This window comes from Leuciscus leuciscus, assembly GCF_965113295.1.
Source record: "Leuciscus leuciscus genome assembly, chromosome: 1".
NCBI lineage: Eukaryota > Metazoa > Chordata > Actinopteri > Cypriniformes > Leuciscidae > Leuciscus > Leuciscus leuciscus.
In genome coordinates this window covers 22,026,557-22,039,948 of record NC_138725.1, presented here as the reverse complement: position 1 = coordinate 22,039,948, position 13,392 = coordinate 22,026,557, and the positions used below count along the sequence as shown (strand labels likewise).

General features: G+C 43.3%; 1 protein-coding gene across 1 annotated transcript in view; it reads right to left on the bottom strand.

Annotated features, from left to right (window-relative positions):
- The window catches only part of LOC309500794 (uncharacterized protein), a 67,493-nt gene extending 55,035 nt beyond the window's left edge, over positions 1-12,458 (bottom strand). Inside the window, exons 1-2 of the mRNA XM_082172528.1 lie at positions 12,323-12,458; positions 8,268-9,663 (exon numbers count right to left, since the gene is read on the bottom strand). Of these exons, the coding sequence (XP_082028654.1) occupies positions 8,351-9,663; positions 12,323-12,401 (1,392 nt within the window). The 5' untranslated portion in view covers positions 12,402-12,458 and the 3' untranslated portion in view covers positions 8,268-8,350. The remainder of the gene's footprint in view (positions 1-8,267; positions 9,664-12,322) is intronic.
- Positions 12,459-13,392: the final 934 nt, after the last annotated feature.

The window sequence follows — 13,392 nt, the reverse complement described above, 5'->3', positions numbered from 1 at the left end:
CACCACAGACACCACATACCTCATCAAGCTCTTCTTTCTTTGTGGTTTTTGTTGAGGCAATCTTTCGATCATACTTCTTGTCTGAACGATCTGATTTATCCACCTTCTCCACAGTTCTGAGCTGTTCGAGTCTCTCTAGTATTTCTTCTTGACTTTTCAGGAACTTCAAGAGCATGACAAAGTGGTTGTCTGATGTGACATTGTTTCTGGGTTCAACCATGAACATCACCCAGTCTCTTTTAATAAAGTCAGGCAACTTGCTTTCAATGGTCTTAATTACCAGTGGGTTCATTATGGCTCCAGAGTTTCCTAACTCTGTAAGATCTGCTAGGGCTTTCTCTACTGACTGTATGAGGTCAATGACCTTTCTTGGCTGGTTCCCTTTCACATGTGGCATCTTCTCCAGCTCCTCAAGGATTTCCACTATGATGGTTGACTTGTAGCCATATCTGTTTTCCAGGACTCTGAACATGTCACTGGCAGTGGTGTAGGTTGAAAGTCTGAGGTCCTTTGAGATTTTGTCATCCACACTCCCCAAGAGTTGAATTTTCTACACTTCAATTGATCCGGATGGCTCTCCGTGCTTTTGCAGGCTTTCCCAGTCTTTCCTCCATCTGTGATATTCTCTCTTGCTTCCATTGAAGATAGGTAGAGAGGTTGGTTTGATTCTCACTATTGGAGTGGATGTTGCCGGTAGGGGTAGTAGTTTCCCTCCTGTGCCTTGCTCGTTGATTGTCCGTGCAGTGGCAAATTCGGCTTTCCTTAACTCAAGCCTGTAGTAGGATGCTCTTACGTCCTTGACTCTTCCATCTAATTCGTCCTTTAATTCTACAGGGATCCATCTCTCCCATGTTGACATTACTGAGCTGGCCTCTTTTATTCTTTTTTCCAAGAGAGCGAGGTGCACTTCATAGCCCTCTAAATTGGCACTTTCCACAGGTACATCAGCCGCTTTATCATTAGCTTTTTCTGCTTCCAGGATTGCCACAAGAAGTTCACTCCTTCCATACCTCGACCACAGGTTTGTTTGGACAATGTCCCTTATCTCCTCCAACTTTGCTTCACCTTCATTTACAGATCTATCAATGTCAGCCTCTTGCTGTTCATCAAGACCTGCTTCATCATCTTCAGTCTTAATGTCAGCCTCAAGTCCAATCCTGTAGTCATCATTGGCATCGAGCATCTTTCTGAAACAGACTGAAAGCTTAGTGAATTCTTCCCTTAACTCTTCCCTTGCTCCTCTTGAAATGAAGTTGGCTTGTCTGGTGAAGCTGCTTTTTGCAGTGGTCCTCTCCTTTTTGAGCTGCTGGACCGACTTCCCCAGGACATCTTCCGCCATCTTGACTTCCTCTGCGTCAACAGCTTATTTCTGGATCTGAAGCCGTTTATCCTCAGGGCCAGGCCACTCCGCGTGGTTTACAACTGTCCAGTCCTACTCTTGTTCAATTTCCAAAGGACACAAGGACAACTCAAATTTCCAACTCAATCATTTTTATTTTGGCTTTGTCAGTTGATTGGTATGTTCAATGAATTAGGTTGTAAACCTTTAAAGACAGAGAACAAAAGTTATCATTTTAACTAAACATTTCAGTTAAACATTTTTAATGAGTTTAAACGTTTAAATAAACATTTTAAATACATTTTATGATTAATTACCCACTTAAGCCTTTTACATTGAATAACACCATTTCAAACACCATGAAAGTAAATAAAATATTTTACCAACCATTGGCGTCTTTGGACCGAACCTACGAGTGAGTGAACTTGGAGTGTCTTCTCTGTGAAGTTTGTTCCTCTAAATAACTGAGGACCTCCATGTCTTCACAGGTGCTCCAAATCAGTGATGATTGATCAGGTGACTAGCAGCCGGTTTGCTGCTGGTGCATTCTGGGAAGTGTAGTTCTCTGAGGAGACATTTCTGAGATTCAGCTCAACACTATGCTTTCCCGGGCCGTCGAGAAGGTCGGGCTTGCGTGGAACCCTCCACCACATCCCGAACCTTCTCTGTTGGGCGATTGGTTTCTCGGGGCGGGCCGTGCTGGTTCTCAGTATGCGACCCCGGTACCTTTCTTTCTGGAGGTGCATGAGGAGCTTTCTAGGATGTGGAAGGCACCGTATAGTGCCCGAAGCCGTCCTAGTGGCTCCTCCCCCCTTGTCACCCTCGAGGGCGGGGCAGCTAAGGGGTTTGTGGATATCCCCCTAGTGGAGCGGGCCGTCACGATGCAATTGTGTCCGGCGTCCACCTCCTCTTGGTGGGGTAATCCACGCCTCCCGTCCAAGGCCTGTAAGTTCTCGTCCGGTCTAACGGCGAGGCTATGCGATTCAGTTCGCCCGGCGCCCCCCTGCTTTCAAGGGCATTCTGTTCACCCATATTCTGACGGACAATGCCCATGTGCTCAGGGCAGAGATCGCTGTCCTACTGGTGAAGGACGCGATCGAGCCGGTCCCTCCAGCTGATATGAAGACCGGCTTCTACAGCCCGTACTTCATTGTACCCAAGAAAGGTGGTGGGTTATGACCAATCTTGGACCTGCGCGTCCTGAACCGGTCCCTTCACAGGCTACCGTTCAAGATGCTTACGCAGAAACGCATTTTTCCCCAATGCATCCTTCCCCAAGATTGGTTTGCAGCGATCGACCTGAGGGACGCGTACTTTCATGTCTCGATTCTCCCTCGACACAGACCATTTCTTCGCTTTGCATTCGAGGGACGGGCATATCAGTACAAGGTCTTACCCTTTGGGCTGGCCCTGTCGCCCCATGTCTTCACGAAAGTCGCGGAGGCGGCCATTGCTCCCATGTGCGAGCGTGGCGTTCGCATTCTCAACCTCATTCTGGCCCAGTCGGGAGAGCAGTTGTGCGAACACAGGGACATGGTGCTCAATCACCTCAGCCACCTATGGCTTCGGGTCAGCTGGGAAAAGAGCAAACTCACCGCCGGGCAGAGGATCTCTTTTCTCGGTATGGAGTTGATCTCGATCAACATGACAGCGTGCCTCACCGAGGCCCACGTCCAGTCAGTGTTGAACTGCGTGAGCACGCTCAGACGCAGAACAGCGGCACCACTGAAACTTTTTCAGAGGCTCCTGGGGCATATGGCATCTGTAGCAGCGGTAACGCCGCTCGGATTGCTTCATATGAGGCCTCTCCAACACTGGCTCCACGATTGAGTCCCCAGATGGGCATGGCAGAGCGGCTCGTGCCGGGTCCAAGTGACTCCGCACTGTCACTAAACTCTCAGCTTGTGGTCGGACCCTTCGTTCCTGCGGGCAGGTGTTCCCCTGTAACAAGTGTCCAGGCACTCTGTGGTCTCCACGGATGCCTCTGCGGGGCCACGTACAACGGGCATGCAGCTTCAAGTCTGTGGACGGGGCCTCAACTTCATTGGCACATCAACTGCCTCGAGTTGTTAGCAGTACGTCTTGCGCTGAGCCGCTTCAAAACGCTGCTACTAGGCAAGCACGTACTGGTCCGTACGGCGTACAGCACGGCGACCGTGGCATACATCAACCGCCAAGGTGGTCTATGCTCCCGCCGCATGTCACAACTCGCCCGCCATCTCCTCCTCTGGAATCAGAAGCATCTGAGGTCGCTTTGTGCCGTTTACATTCCGGGCCTGCTCAATCGTGCAGCCGACGAGCTCTCACGGCAGTAGGTGCTACTGGGAGAATGGCGACTCCATCCCCAGGTGGTCCAGCTGATTTTCAGGCGCTTCGGGACCGCACAGGTAGATCTGTTTGCTGCCCCGGACACGGCTCACTGCCAGTTGTTTTATTCCCTGAACGAGGGGACCCTTGGCTCGGATGCTCTGGCACACAGCTGGCCCCGGGGCCTACGCAAGTATGCGTTTCCCCCAGTGAGCCTTCTTGCACAGACCTTGTGCAAAGTCAGGGAGGACGAGGAGCAGGTCTTGTTAGTTGAGCCGTATTGGCCCAACCGGACCTGGTTCCCGGAACTAGTGCTCCTCGCAACAGTCCCTCCCTGGCCCATCCCTCTGAGAGAGGACCTGCTCTCTCAAAGATGGAGCACCCTATGGCACCCGTGTCCAGACCTCTGGAAACTCCATGTCTGTTCCCTGGACGGGACGCGGAGGTTCTAGGTGACCTACCCCCTGCGGTAGTTGACACCATCACTTCCGCTAGAGCCCCCTCTAATGAGGAGAACCCCCGATCTTGCTCGATCAGAGCCGTGCTTTCCTTCCTGCAAGAAGGGCTGGAGCGAAGGCTGTCTCCCTCCACCCTTAAAGTGTATGTTGCCGCTATTGCCGCACATCACAATGCTGTTGATGGTAAGTCTTTGGAAAAGCACGACCTGATCATCAGGTTCCTGGGCGACACCTAACACGTTCACTAGGTTTTATAGCCTACGTGTTGAGCCGGTTTCTTCCTGTGTGCTTGCTTCAATCAGCCAGTAACACCAAAGTTCCCGCTCTAGTGTCGGCTTGCTGCGCCACTCCCTTCCTAGGAACGGATACGTGCGTTTTTTGCTCCAGTCGAGTTCCCCACTTGGCGAACTCTGTGAGTTTGTCCGACGCCAGGCCTAGTGCTCGTATGCTTGTGTAACTTGTGCTAGGCTGGGTTCCATATGTGTATTCTTCAACGACCAACTCCCTGCGGTGAGGCTGTGTCTTTCCCTTGGCAGAGTCTGCTCTGCGGTCACTGTCCAGTGTAGCCTCCCCCTTCAGGCTGGAGCCACCCCAGTGACATTCCATATGTTGCACTGCCCCTTCAGCCAGTCCATATTTGTATTCTCCACGTTACCTCCCTTCGGGCAGGATGTGGCTCCGCAGCGTCCTTTCCCTGGAAAGGCACGCTTTCCCAGTGTTATCCAAGAGTTCCTCTGTGTGGGGTATAATGGAACAGCCGTTGAACTCCCTCTACGCAGATCTTCCGCCCCAGCCAATTGGGGGTCTGAGAGTCTTGCGTAGGGCGCTGGAAGTGGCAGCAACCGTGGCGTTTTTCAAGGGATCCCAATTACGCCGTCACGTCGAAGTTACGTCAAACATGAGCGGCTGAAAGGGAACGTCTCGTTTACTAATGTAACCCTCGTTCCCTGAAGGACGGAACGGGAGATGTAATGTCCCATCGCCACCGTTGCTGACCATCGCTGCATGGCCGTCACAAATCTCGGCTCCTCAGCGAAAAACAATGTGTGCGTGCGCCCGCTTCCTGTTTATACCCGCACTGTGGGGCGGGGGCGTGTGACGCGATTCATGCACGCCAACGTTCTTTGGCTCATTCTGTAGACACTCGAAGTTGATAGGTCTCCCTGAAGTCATCCCATTTACGTTGTCACGTCGACGTTATGTCTCCCGTTCCCTCCTTCAGGGAACGAGGGTTACATTAGTAACTGAGACGTTTCCCAGCATAAGTTGCCAGAGTAACTGAGTTCTAACCATTTTAAGTTTGCTTTATGAAACAGAATCAACTGACAATAAGTCTGACTAACCGAAATAAGCCTGGCTTGTATTCTAATCTTTTTTTATGGAACAACCCTATGGTATTTATCTCATCCTCCTGAATAACCCCTAGTATCGAAGTTGCTAGGTATTATTTTGCTGTCAGGCCAGAATAGCACTAGCTTGTTTAATTTATACCAGTAAATCTAAGGGATGTCCCTACACCCTCATAAACAATAATATTAATTAACAACTAGGCATATGAATCAAATTCATGCTTACCCTCCAGCAGAATCGTTCCTGGAACCTTTGTTGTCCTGGGTCTTGCAAAAATTATCATAATGCTCTGTATATTATTAATAGAACTGTCTTTGTAAGCTGAAGTAAAAATGTAACAGTGCTTGTCTTTATGAAATAAAAATTTATTTAAACAAAAGATAAAATAGTGGTTACACAATGATTAATATTTGTAGGAAATCATCAAGTTACAGGTTATAAAACTTCAGCTTATCCAATCTCAACAGGGCAGTCCTGTATGAGTGGATATTACAAAGGCTAATTACCTTGTAAGCAATTCAAGCAATAGAAATAAAAATAACTTGTTCTCATCCGAGGTTTTTCAAGTTATAAAAATACAGCAGAGCAATTTAAGCAAAAAAACTGAGCTAGAAGAGAACCAATTTCTCCCCAGGGATGCACACGACATAAAAAAAAAAAAAATGCAACTACTTAAAATCAAAGAAGTAGTCATATATATACGGAACTGGGTTACATTGTTCCTATGCAGTTTCTTAGGTTTTTTCCAGAGGAAATAAATCTTGTGACATCAACCTTATATTGCCTCAGTCAAGGGGTTTTTTGTCCCCCTGTCTCCCTTAAATGAGCATTCTTCCGTCCTTTTCATCCTCTGCGCTTTGGGCCTTTGTGTAAGTGTGTGCGTGCGAATGTATTTGGAAGTGTATTTGTAGGTCCAAAATATCTATCAAAATTCAAATATTGTCCTACAGTGTACAAGGAAAAAATAAAAACACAACATTTAAAATTTCTACACAATCTTCACAGTTTATTTTAAAATAGGCCTACATGTTGACTAAAGCCGTGATCTTTCTTAATTTGCCTGACTGAACTTGGGGCATTGGCAGTGGGAGTTCCTACGTTACCTATACAGCGAACATCCCGTTAAGTGAGAAGAAATTAAGAAAGGACATTTTGGTACAACCATGTTGTTTGCATTTTTTTCTTTGAAAACAAAATAGCAGTGGAATTTCCATGAACTGAAAGCGTTTTTACCTTCTACTAGCAGCAGTGATTCGATCTGCGTCTGAGGAGATTGTAGACAGCTGTATTTGCGCATGTACCAGCGGGTGGCACACGTGAGTCATTACTGGCAACAGAACCAGGAACTACTGTATAATCAAGCAGCGCTTAACCCTTTAGGCGCCAGAGTTTTTTCCTAAAACGTTCGATTTTGACATCTTAATTTCAAAAGGATGACCCAAAGTTTATGTAGGGATTACATTTTCCCATCTAATTTGCATATTATGATGTCATATGGTGGCGGCCATCTTGGATTATTGAATTTTCATGAAAAGTCACGTTTAAATGATAAAATGCAGCACTTCTTTCCCCCCAAAATGTCCCTCACCTTCTGTATGCTATATTGCACAATACTGAATGCTCAGGTAATTAGTAAATAGTATACAAACTGTGTAAATCATTACTAATAAATGGTAGAAACAAACCGAATGCATGTAGCGGTTGGCCTTTTGCTGTAGAGATTTTCCATTTACTACATACAGTAGGCACTCTGATTCCATGTATGGGGCACATATATATTATTCATATGACACACAAACACATAATAGCCTCTCTGCTCCGTGTCACACTGCCTCTGCTCCTGCTACGAGCAGCGCGGCCAGATCTGCCTCGCGCGCGCGCGCCGAGTGTGCATAGCTCGGACTACTGTCATTGTCATTGCGACTCCCCACCCTGCCTCCACGTTGCCCCCTATTTGTCCTATGAATACTTCGACCTTGTCTAACATACCCAGTGGCATTAGACAAAGTCTCCACCACAATACTGTCGCCGCGATTGCAGAGAGGCACACGGTCAGAAGACAAAGCTACATGGCTAGCGCGGTAAAAATCTCCTGCCTCGTTCCCCACAACACTAACAGGCCTGCTAACTTCGCGATGAACACTCTGACCCCTGGGAAACATTGTTCCCACCACTGACATTGGGCAAAGGACCATCTACATTGGGCAAAAGATTCACCGTTTGTGCTTGGTGTAGGGCTATACTTTCACTTTCAGAATCACCGTCATCTTCTGAAGGCAGATAACGTTATTCCCCTTCAGAATCAGGGTCCGCGAATAGAAGACCCAACACTTCATTGCGGGTAAGCTTTATTGATGCCATTAGATAATAATAATAATGATAATAATAATAATTTAATGCAAATACTTGCTGACATTGACAATATTGCTCTGATAAAATGGTTCACTCGCACACTAGCTCTGCTTTTGTTGGCACTGATTTAATGCGCTCTAGCTCGAAGATTTTGTATAGAATCATGACTTTTTTTGAGTCGGGGATGAAGTATGACATGTCTGCCATCTAGTGGAGGGGAGGTCGAATGAAATTTGACACCCTATTTGACAAAATCGGCCATTTTATTCAGTGCCGCATCTTGTCGAGTAAACTCGACCGTGACGCCTAGAGGGTTTATATAATGATATTATGCCAAAATACTGATTTATTTAGTTTTAAATTAAACCATCGTAATCCTGAATGTATTCCTCCTTTTTTCAAAATGTAACTGTAATCTGATTACATCATTTTTTGACGTAACTGTAACAAATTACAGTTACTGGATTTTTGTATCCTGATTACATAACGCCGTTACATGTATTCCGTTACTCCTCAACCCTGCTGAATACACACGTGGCTTTTCTCAAGTGTGGATTTTCATGTGACTCTTAAGGGATGTTGATCGTGTGAAATTCTTCCCACATTGATCACATGTGTGTGGTTTCTCTCCAGTGTGGATCCTCATGTGTTCGTTCAGATTTGCTTTTTGTGTGAATCTCTTCCCACACTGATCACATGTGAACGGCTTCTCTCCAGTGTGGATCCTCTCATGTGTTGTCAGATTTGCCGACATATTGAATCTCTTGTCACAGTGTGAACACTTGTAAGGTTTTTCTCCAGTGTGAATTCTCTGGTGCTGTTTTAAACTGTCCGCTGTAATAAAAGTCTTCTCACACTCAAAGCACACATACTCTCTCACACCAGTGTGAATTTTCTCATGTCTATGTAAAGTTTGCAGCACTGAAAAACTCTTTCCACATTCAGAACATGAATGTGGCTTCTCCTTCATATGAACTCTCAGGTGTGTCTTCAGGTTTGATGCAGAAAAAAATGTTTTTCCACAGTGATCACATGTGAACGGTCTCTCTCCGATGTGAACTCTCATGTGAACATCAAGATTTTGTTTTAATGTGAAACTGTTTCCACACTGAACACACATATGTGGCTTTTCTCCAGTGTGGATTTTCATGTGACTCTTAAGGGATGCTGATTGTGTGAAACTCTTCCCACACTGATCACATGTGTGTGGTTTCTCTCCAGTGTGGATCCTCTCATGTGTTGTCAGATTTGCTGACATATTGAATCTCTTGTTACAGTGTGAACACTTGTAAGGTCTCTCTCCGGTGTGAATTCTCACGTGAACATCAAGATTTTGTTTTAATGTGAAACGTTTTCCACACTGAACACACATATGTGGCTTTTCTCCAGTGTGGATTCTCATGTGTTTCTTAAGGTTTGCTGATTGTGTGAAACTCTTCCCACACTGATCACATGTGTGTGGTTTCTCTCCAGTATGAACTCTCATGTGACACTCAAGATTACGCTTGTCAAAAAAACTCTTTCCACACTGAGTGCAGGTGAAAGTTTTCTTGGCTCTTATTTTCTTTAAAAATGTATTTTTAGTCTTTGAGCGACTCAAAGGTTTTTCTCCAGGTTTGATATGATGTTCCTCCTTCACTTCGCTCAGTTCTTCACTCTCCTCCTTCACTTCGCTCAGTTCTTCACTCTCCTCCTTCACTTCGCTCAGTTCTTCACTCTCCTCCTTCAGTTCCATCAGTTCTTCTCGCTCCTCCTTCACTTCACTCAGTTCTTCACTCTCCTCCTTCACTTCACTCAGTTCTTCTCGCTCCTTCACTTCGCTCAGTTCTTCACTCTCCTCCTTCAGTTCCATCAGGTCTGACATAAAAGAAAAAAGTTTAATTTAATTTTCAGCACATCAATAATTCGAAGAAACGAATATGAAAGTGGCAAGGCCATGTCTTATAAGATAGAAATATGAAGATAAAGGACGTAATAATGAGCCCGTTTTAATAGCAGAAAGGAGACACATTTTTTAAATGCAAGGTCAAACCAATTGCCCCAACGTTTGAATCCAATGTCTTTTCGGTGCACAAAGTAATTTAATTCCAATTAGTTATTTATCTGACCAATTTTTCACATCCTCAAATTTAGGTGGGAACGCCAATCATTTAGGTAAACATTTGATTATTCTGTTTAAATATTTTTATTTCACTTATTCAAGCGGATATCAATGTCACTTAGAATTTCCCACCGGCCACTAACGATGATCTCCCGGTAACAAATGCCCATATATATATATTATTTGTTTTAATGAAAAGTAATGTTACATTACTTCTTCCTCAGACTCGTCGCTCACGCGGGTTGCCAGGGGTTTGAGGACACGCAACAGGAAAGAGTGCATTTGACAATGAAAATTGGCAATACAGCACCTTTAAGGCCCTTTCACACCAAAAGTGGAATGAATAATTCTCAGGCTAAAGGAAATGCATATTGGTCAGCAGCAAAGACATTGGTTAATAAAGTGAGATTAAGTACATAAAGTATATTTGTGTAATTTAATAGTGAATTATAAAAATTTCAATCTCAAAATATAAAATTCTGAGATTGCATTTGACTTTTTATTAGTTTTGAGGAATAATGAATGTTATCGTGCAAGTGAGATGAGTAAATACATGTTCACATTTAGTCTAGGACTAAAATAACCATCATGTTTGTTTACACAGCGCACACAACACCTCCTCTAGGGGCGTAGTTTGTGGGGGGGAAGGGGGGAGGTAACCCCCCCAATAACAAAACAAGCAATGTGAATGAGTGACGCGCGTGAATCACCGCTACTCAGCACACGTTCACCAGCGCACTAATGTTCTATTTGAATTCTATTGAGAATTTATCGCTTTAAAGGGCACCTATTATGGAATAAAAAAAATTACCTTTCATGTAGTGTGTAACAGATCTAAGTGAACAAAAACATCCTGCAAAGTTTTATGTATGAAAGTTCACCGTAAAAAAAAGTTATTGTCTCTCAAAAGTAGGAGTCGAATCTGAGTCAATTTAATGAATCGGTTTTCCAATGAGTCATTTTCCTTTTCGTTGTGACGTCAAGATGAAAAATGATCAAATTGGCCGCGTCCACTCATTGCGCACGCAGACACCAGGGAAAACTTGAAAACATCATGTCGACAACAAGACGCCGTGTTCTTAAGTGCGAATCAAAAGCGACCTTTTTTTCACTACCCAGGGACGAGCATGTGAAGAATCAGTGGCTAGAGTTCATATTTACAACTATACCACACAAGTATAGCCCGAACCTTGTGCTGTGTTCGTGTCATTTTAATGACGATTGCTTTACAAACATAAATGCTTTCAAGTGTGGATTCGTGAGCCGGTTGCTACTGAAGGAAGGTTCAGTACCAAGTTTATTTGGATCAGCTTTCTCCTCCGAATCACAACCTGTAAGTATTATTAATAATTGTTGCTTTTATGTGTTCTGTAGCATGCTCAATAAGTATGTATCTGTGTTGTGCAAGTTACGCTCAGCGCAGCTTCTAGGTCTCCAATGTCCATTTTTTTGAAATACGTGAAATGTTTGTCGTTGTTAATGGAGTTGTCATTGGAGTTGTCATAAAGAATAGAGCAATACCTTGTAGTACTGCAGTGCTTTATCAATATGTTTATGCGTTGAGCTAACGCAAACAATAACTGATTGGGTGTTTACCACCGAACTTTGGGCAATGATCGCTAACATAAATCAACTCAAATTCCTTCTCTGATTTTGAATTTTTTACTACAAACTATGTAGTATACCAATCACAACTGACTGGGTAATCTGACCAATCACTGCAGATTAGCGTCACGCAAAGGAGGGGTTTGGAAAAATGAGTCGTTGAACGAATCATTTGGGAGTCGGTGAGCAAATCAGGTAAAAGTAAATGCATATTATAAGAAAACAAAAGTGTTTTTTTGTCATTGCATGCATGTAGGAGTCCCAAAACAATAGTAGGAACATTTTAAATCCCATAATAGGTGTCCTTTAAAACACAATGGAGAATGTCAAGCATGATGTGAAAAAGCCACATAAACTAAAAAGACTCATTAAAAGAGGGGAAAACATCATCCTGCACCAACATAAATTTCCCCAAAATGTGTTCTGCTAATAATGACACATATTAGCAAAAACATGGCTTTCAGATATTCCAAGAGATGACAGGAAATTAAAATGTTCAATATAAGAAAATGTTAAGTAATGGTAGTTTGACCTACCATAGCACTTTGATTAAAAAAAATCATTAATCTGATACGTTAGTTAAGTCAAGTAACTTTTATTTATATAGTGCTTTTAGCAATAGGTGCATAAATCAAATAAAATGCATTATTATCCTATGTAAACAAGTAAATGCTAATTAGGCTATTACTTTATTGGAGTTACTTTATCAATGCATGTGTTGATGAACCCTCTGAACAAATAGGCTCACACAAATCAAAATATGCAACTGACACATAATAAACATAGCATTACAAAATATACACAACTTACATTGAGCTGTAGAACCAATAAAGTTCCTCATAATAGGGTTTCTTGCATCCGGCTCAGTTGAGCAAACACTCAAAGCCATGCCAGTACCTCTCTAAACACTCTTACTTGTCTCTCTTAAAAGGATAGCCCTTCCCGTAGAAACCTCCCTAGATCCCCCTTGAGGCGGGGAGTATCATTACAGCACAAGAAATGGAACAGCCTTTCAGAACTGTTACAACTGTTTGTAAAAAAAAAAATAGAGGTGAACCAGATATAAAATAAGTCTAAATAAGGGAGATAATTTGACCTGATGTTGACAATCTATATGAAAGTTTCTCCAACAGCATTTATTGGAGAGGAGCTGTGGGAGGAGCTTCACTGATGATGAATGACAGTGGGAGGAGCTTCACTAATGATGCAATTGCTGTGGGCGGAGCTTCACTGATGATGCAATTGCTGTGGGAGGAGCTGATCTGCCAAAAATCTGTAAATTCGTTTTTTTTTTACTAAATGACACATCTTTAAAAAATCTGGACATCATGTCTGTCTGTCTATCATAAATTAACTGATGCTCATTTAATTCATAACCCTAATTATTCTCATAATTATTCTCCTTCTTCGTTCAAAAATAGTTGTGGAGTCTGTCACTTCATTAAAAATCAATCTTGAGGTCTTGGGGTTTTGATGCCAGAAAATAAGCTTTACTATCCAAGAAATTATTTTATCTCACAAAGTCGAGTGCTTTTGCAAAAGCAACTCCAGAGTCCAGTATCGAACATATATACACCTCAAAGGTAATCAATACATACCATATACTTGTGTTTTAAACAGTGAAAATGAGACTAAGGCCTTCACCATATATGAGCATTTCCATCCAGTCCAGTCGCATGCTTTGCTTCTCTAATGCTTCTGCCCTGAGCCAGATATACTAGCATCATTTCTTTGATAATATTCTCATAGATTTCACTTAATCCAGTTAATAATATTCTACAAAATGCAGAAATAAAGAAAAACATTAATATCTTAAGGTAAATTCTTCCAAATACAAATAATGATAAGAAAAACAGTTAAACTCAGAAATAAATGTACAT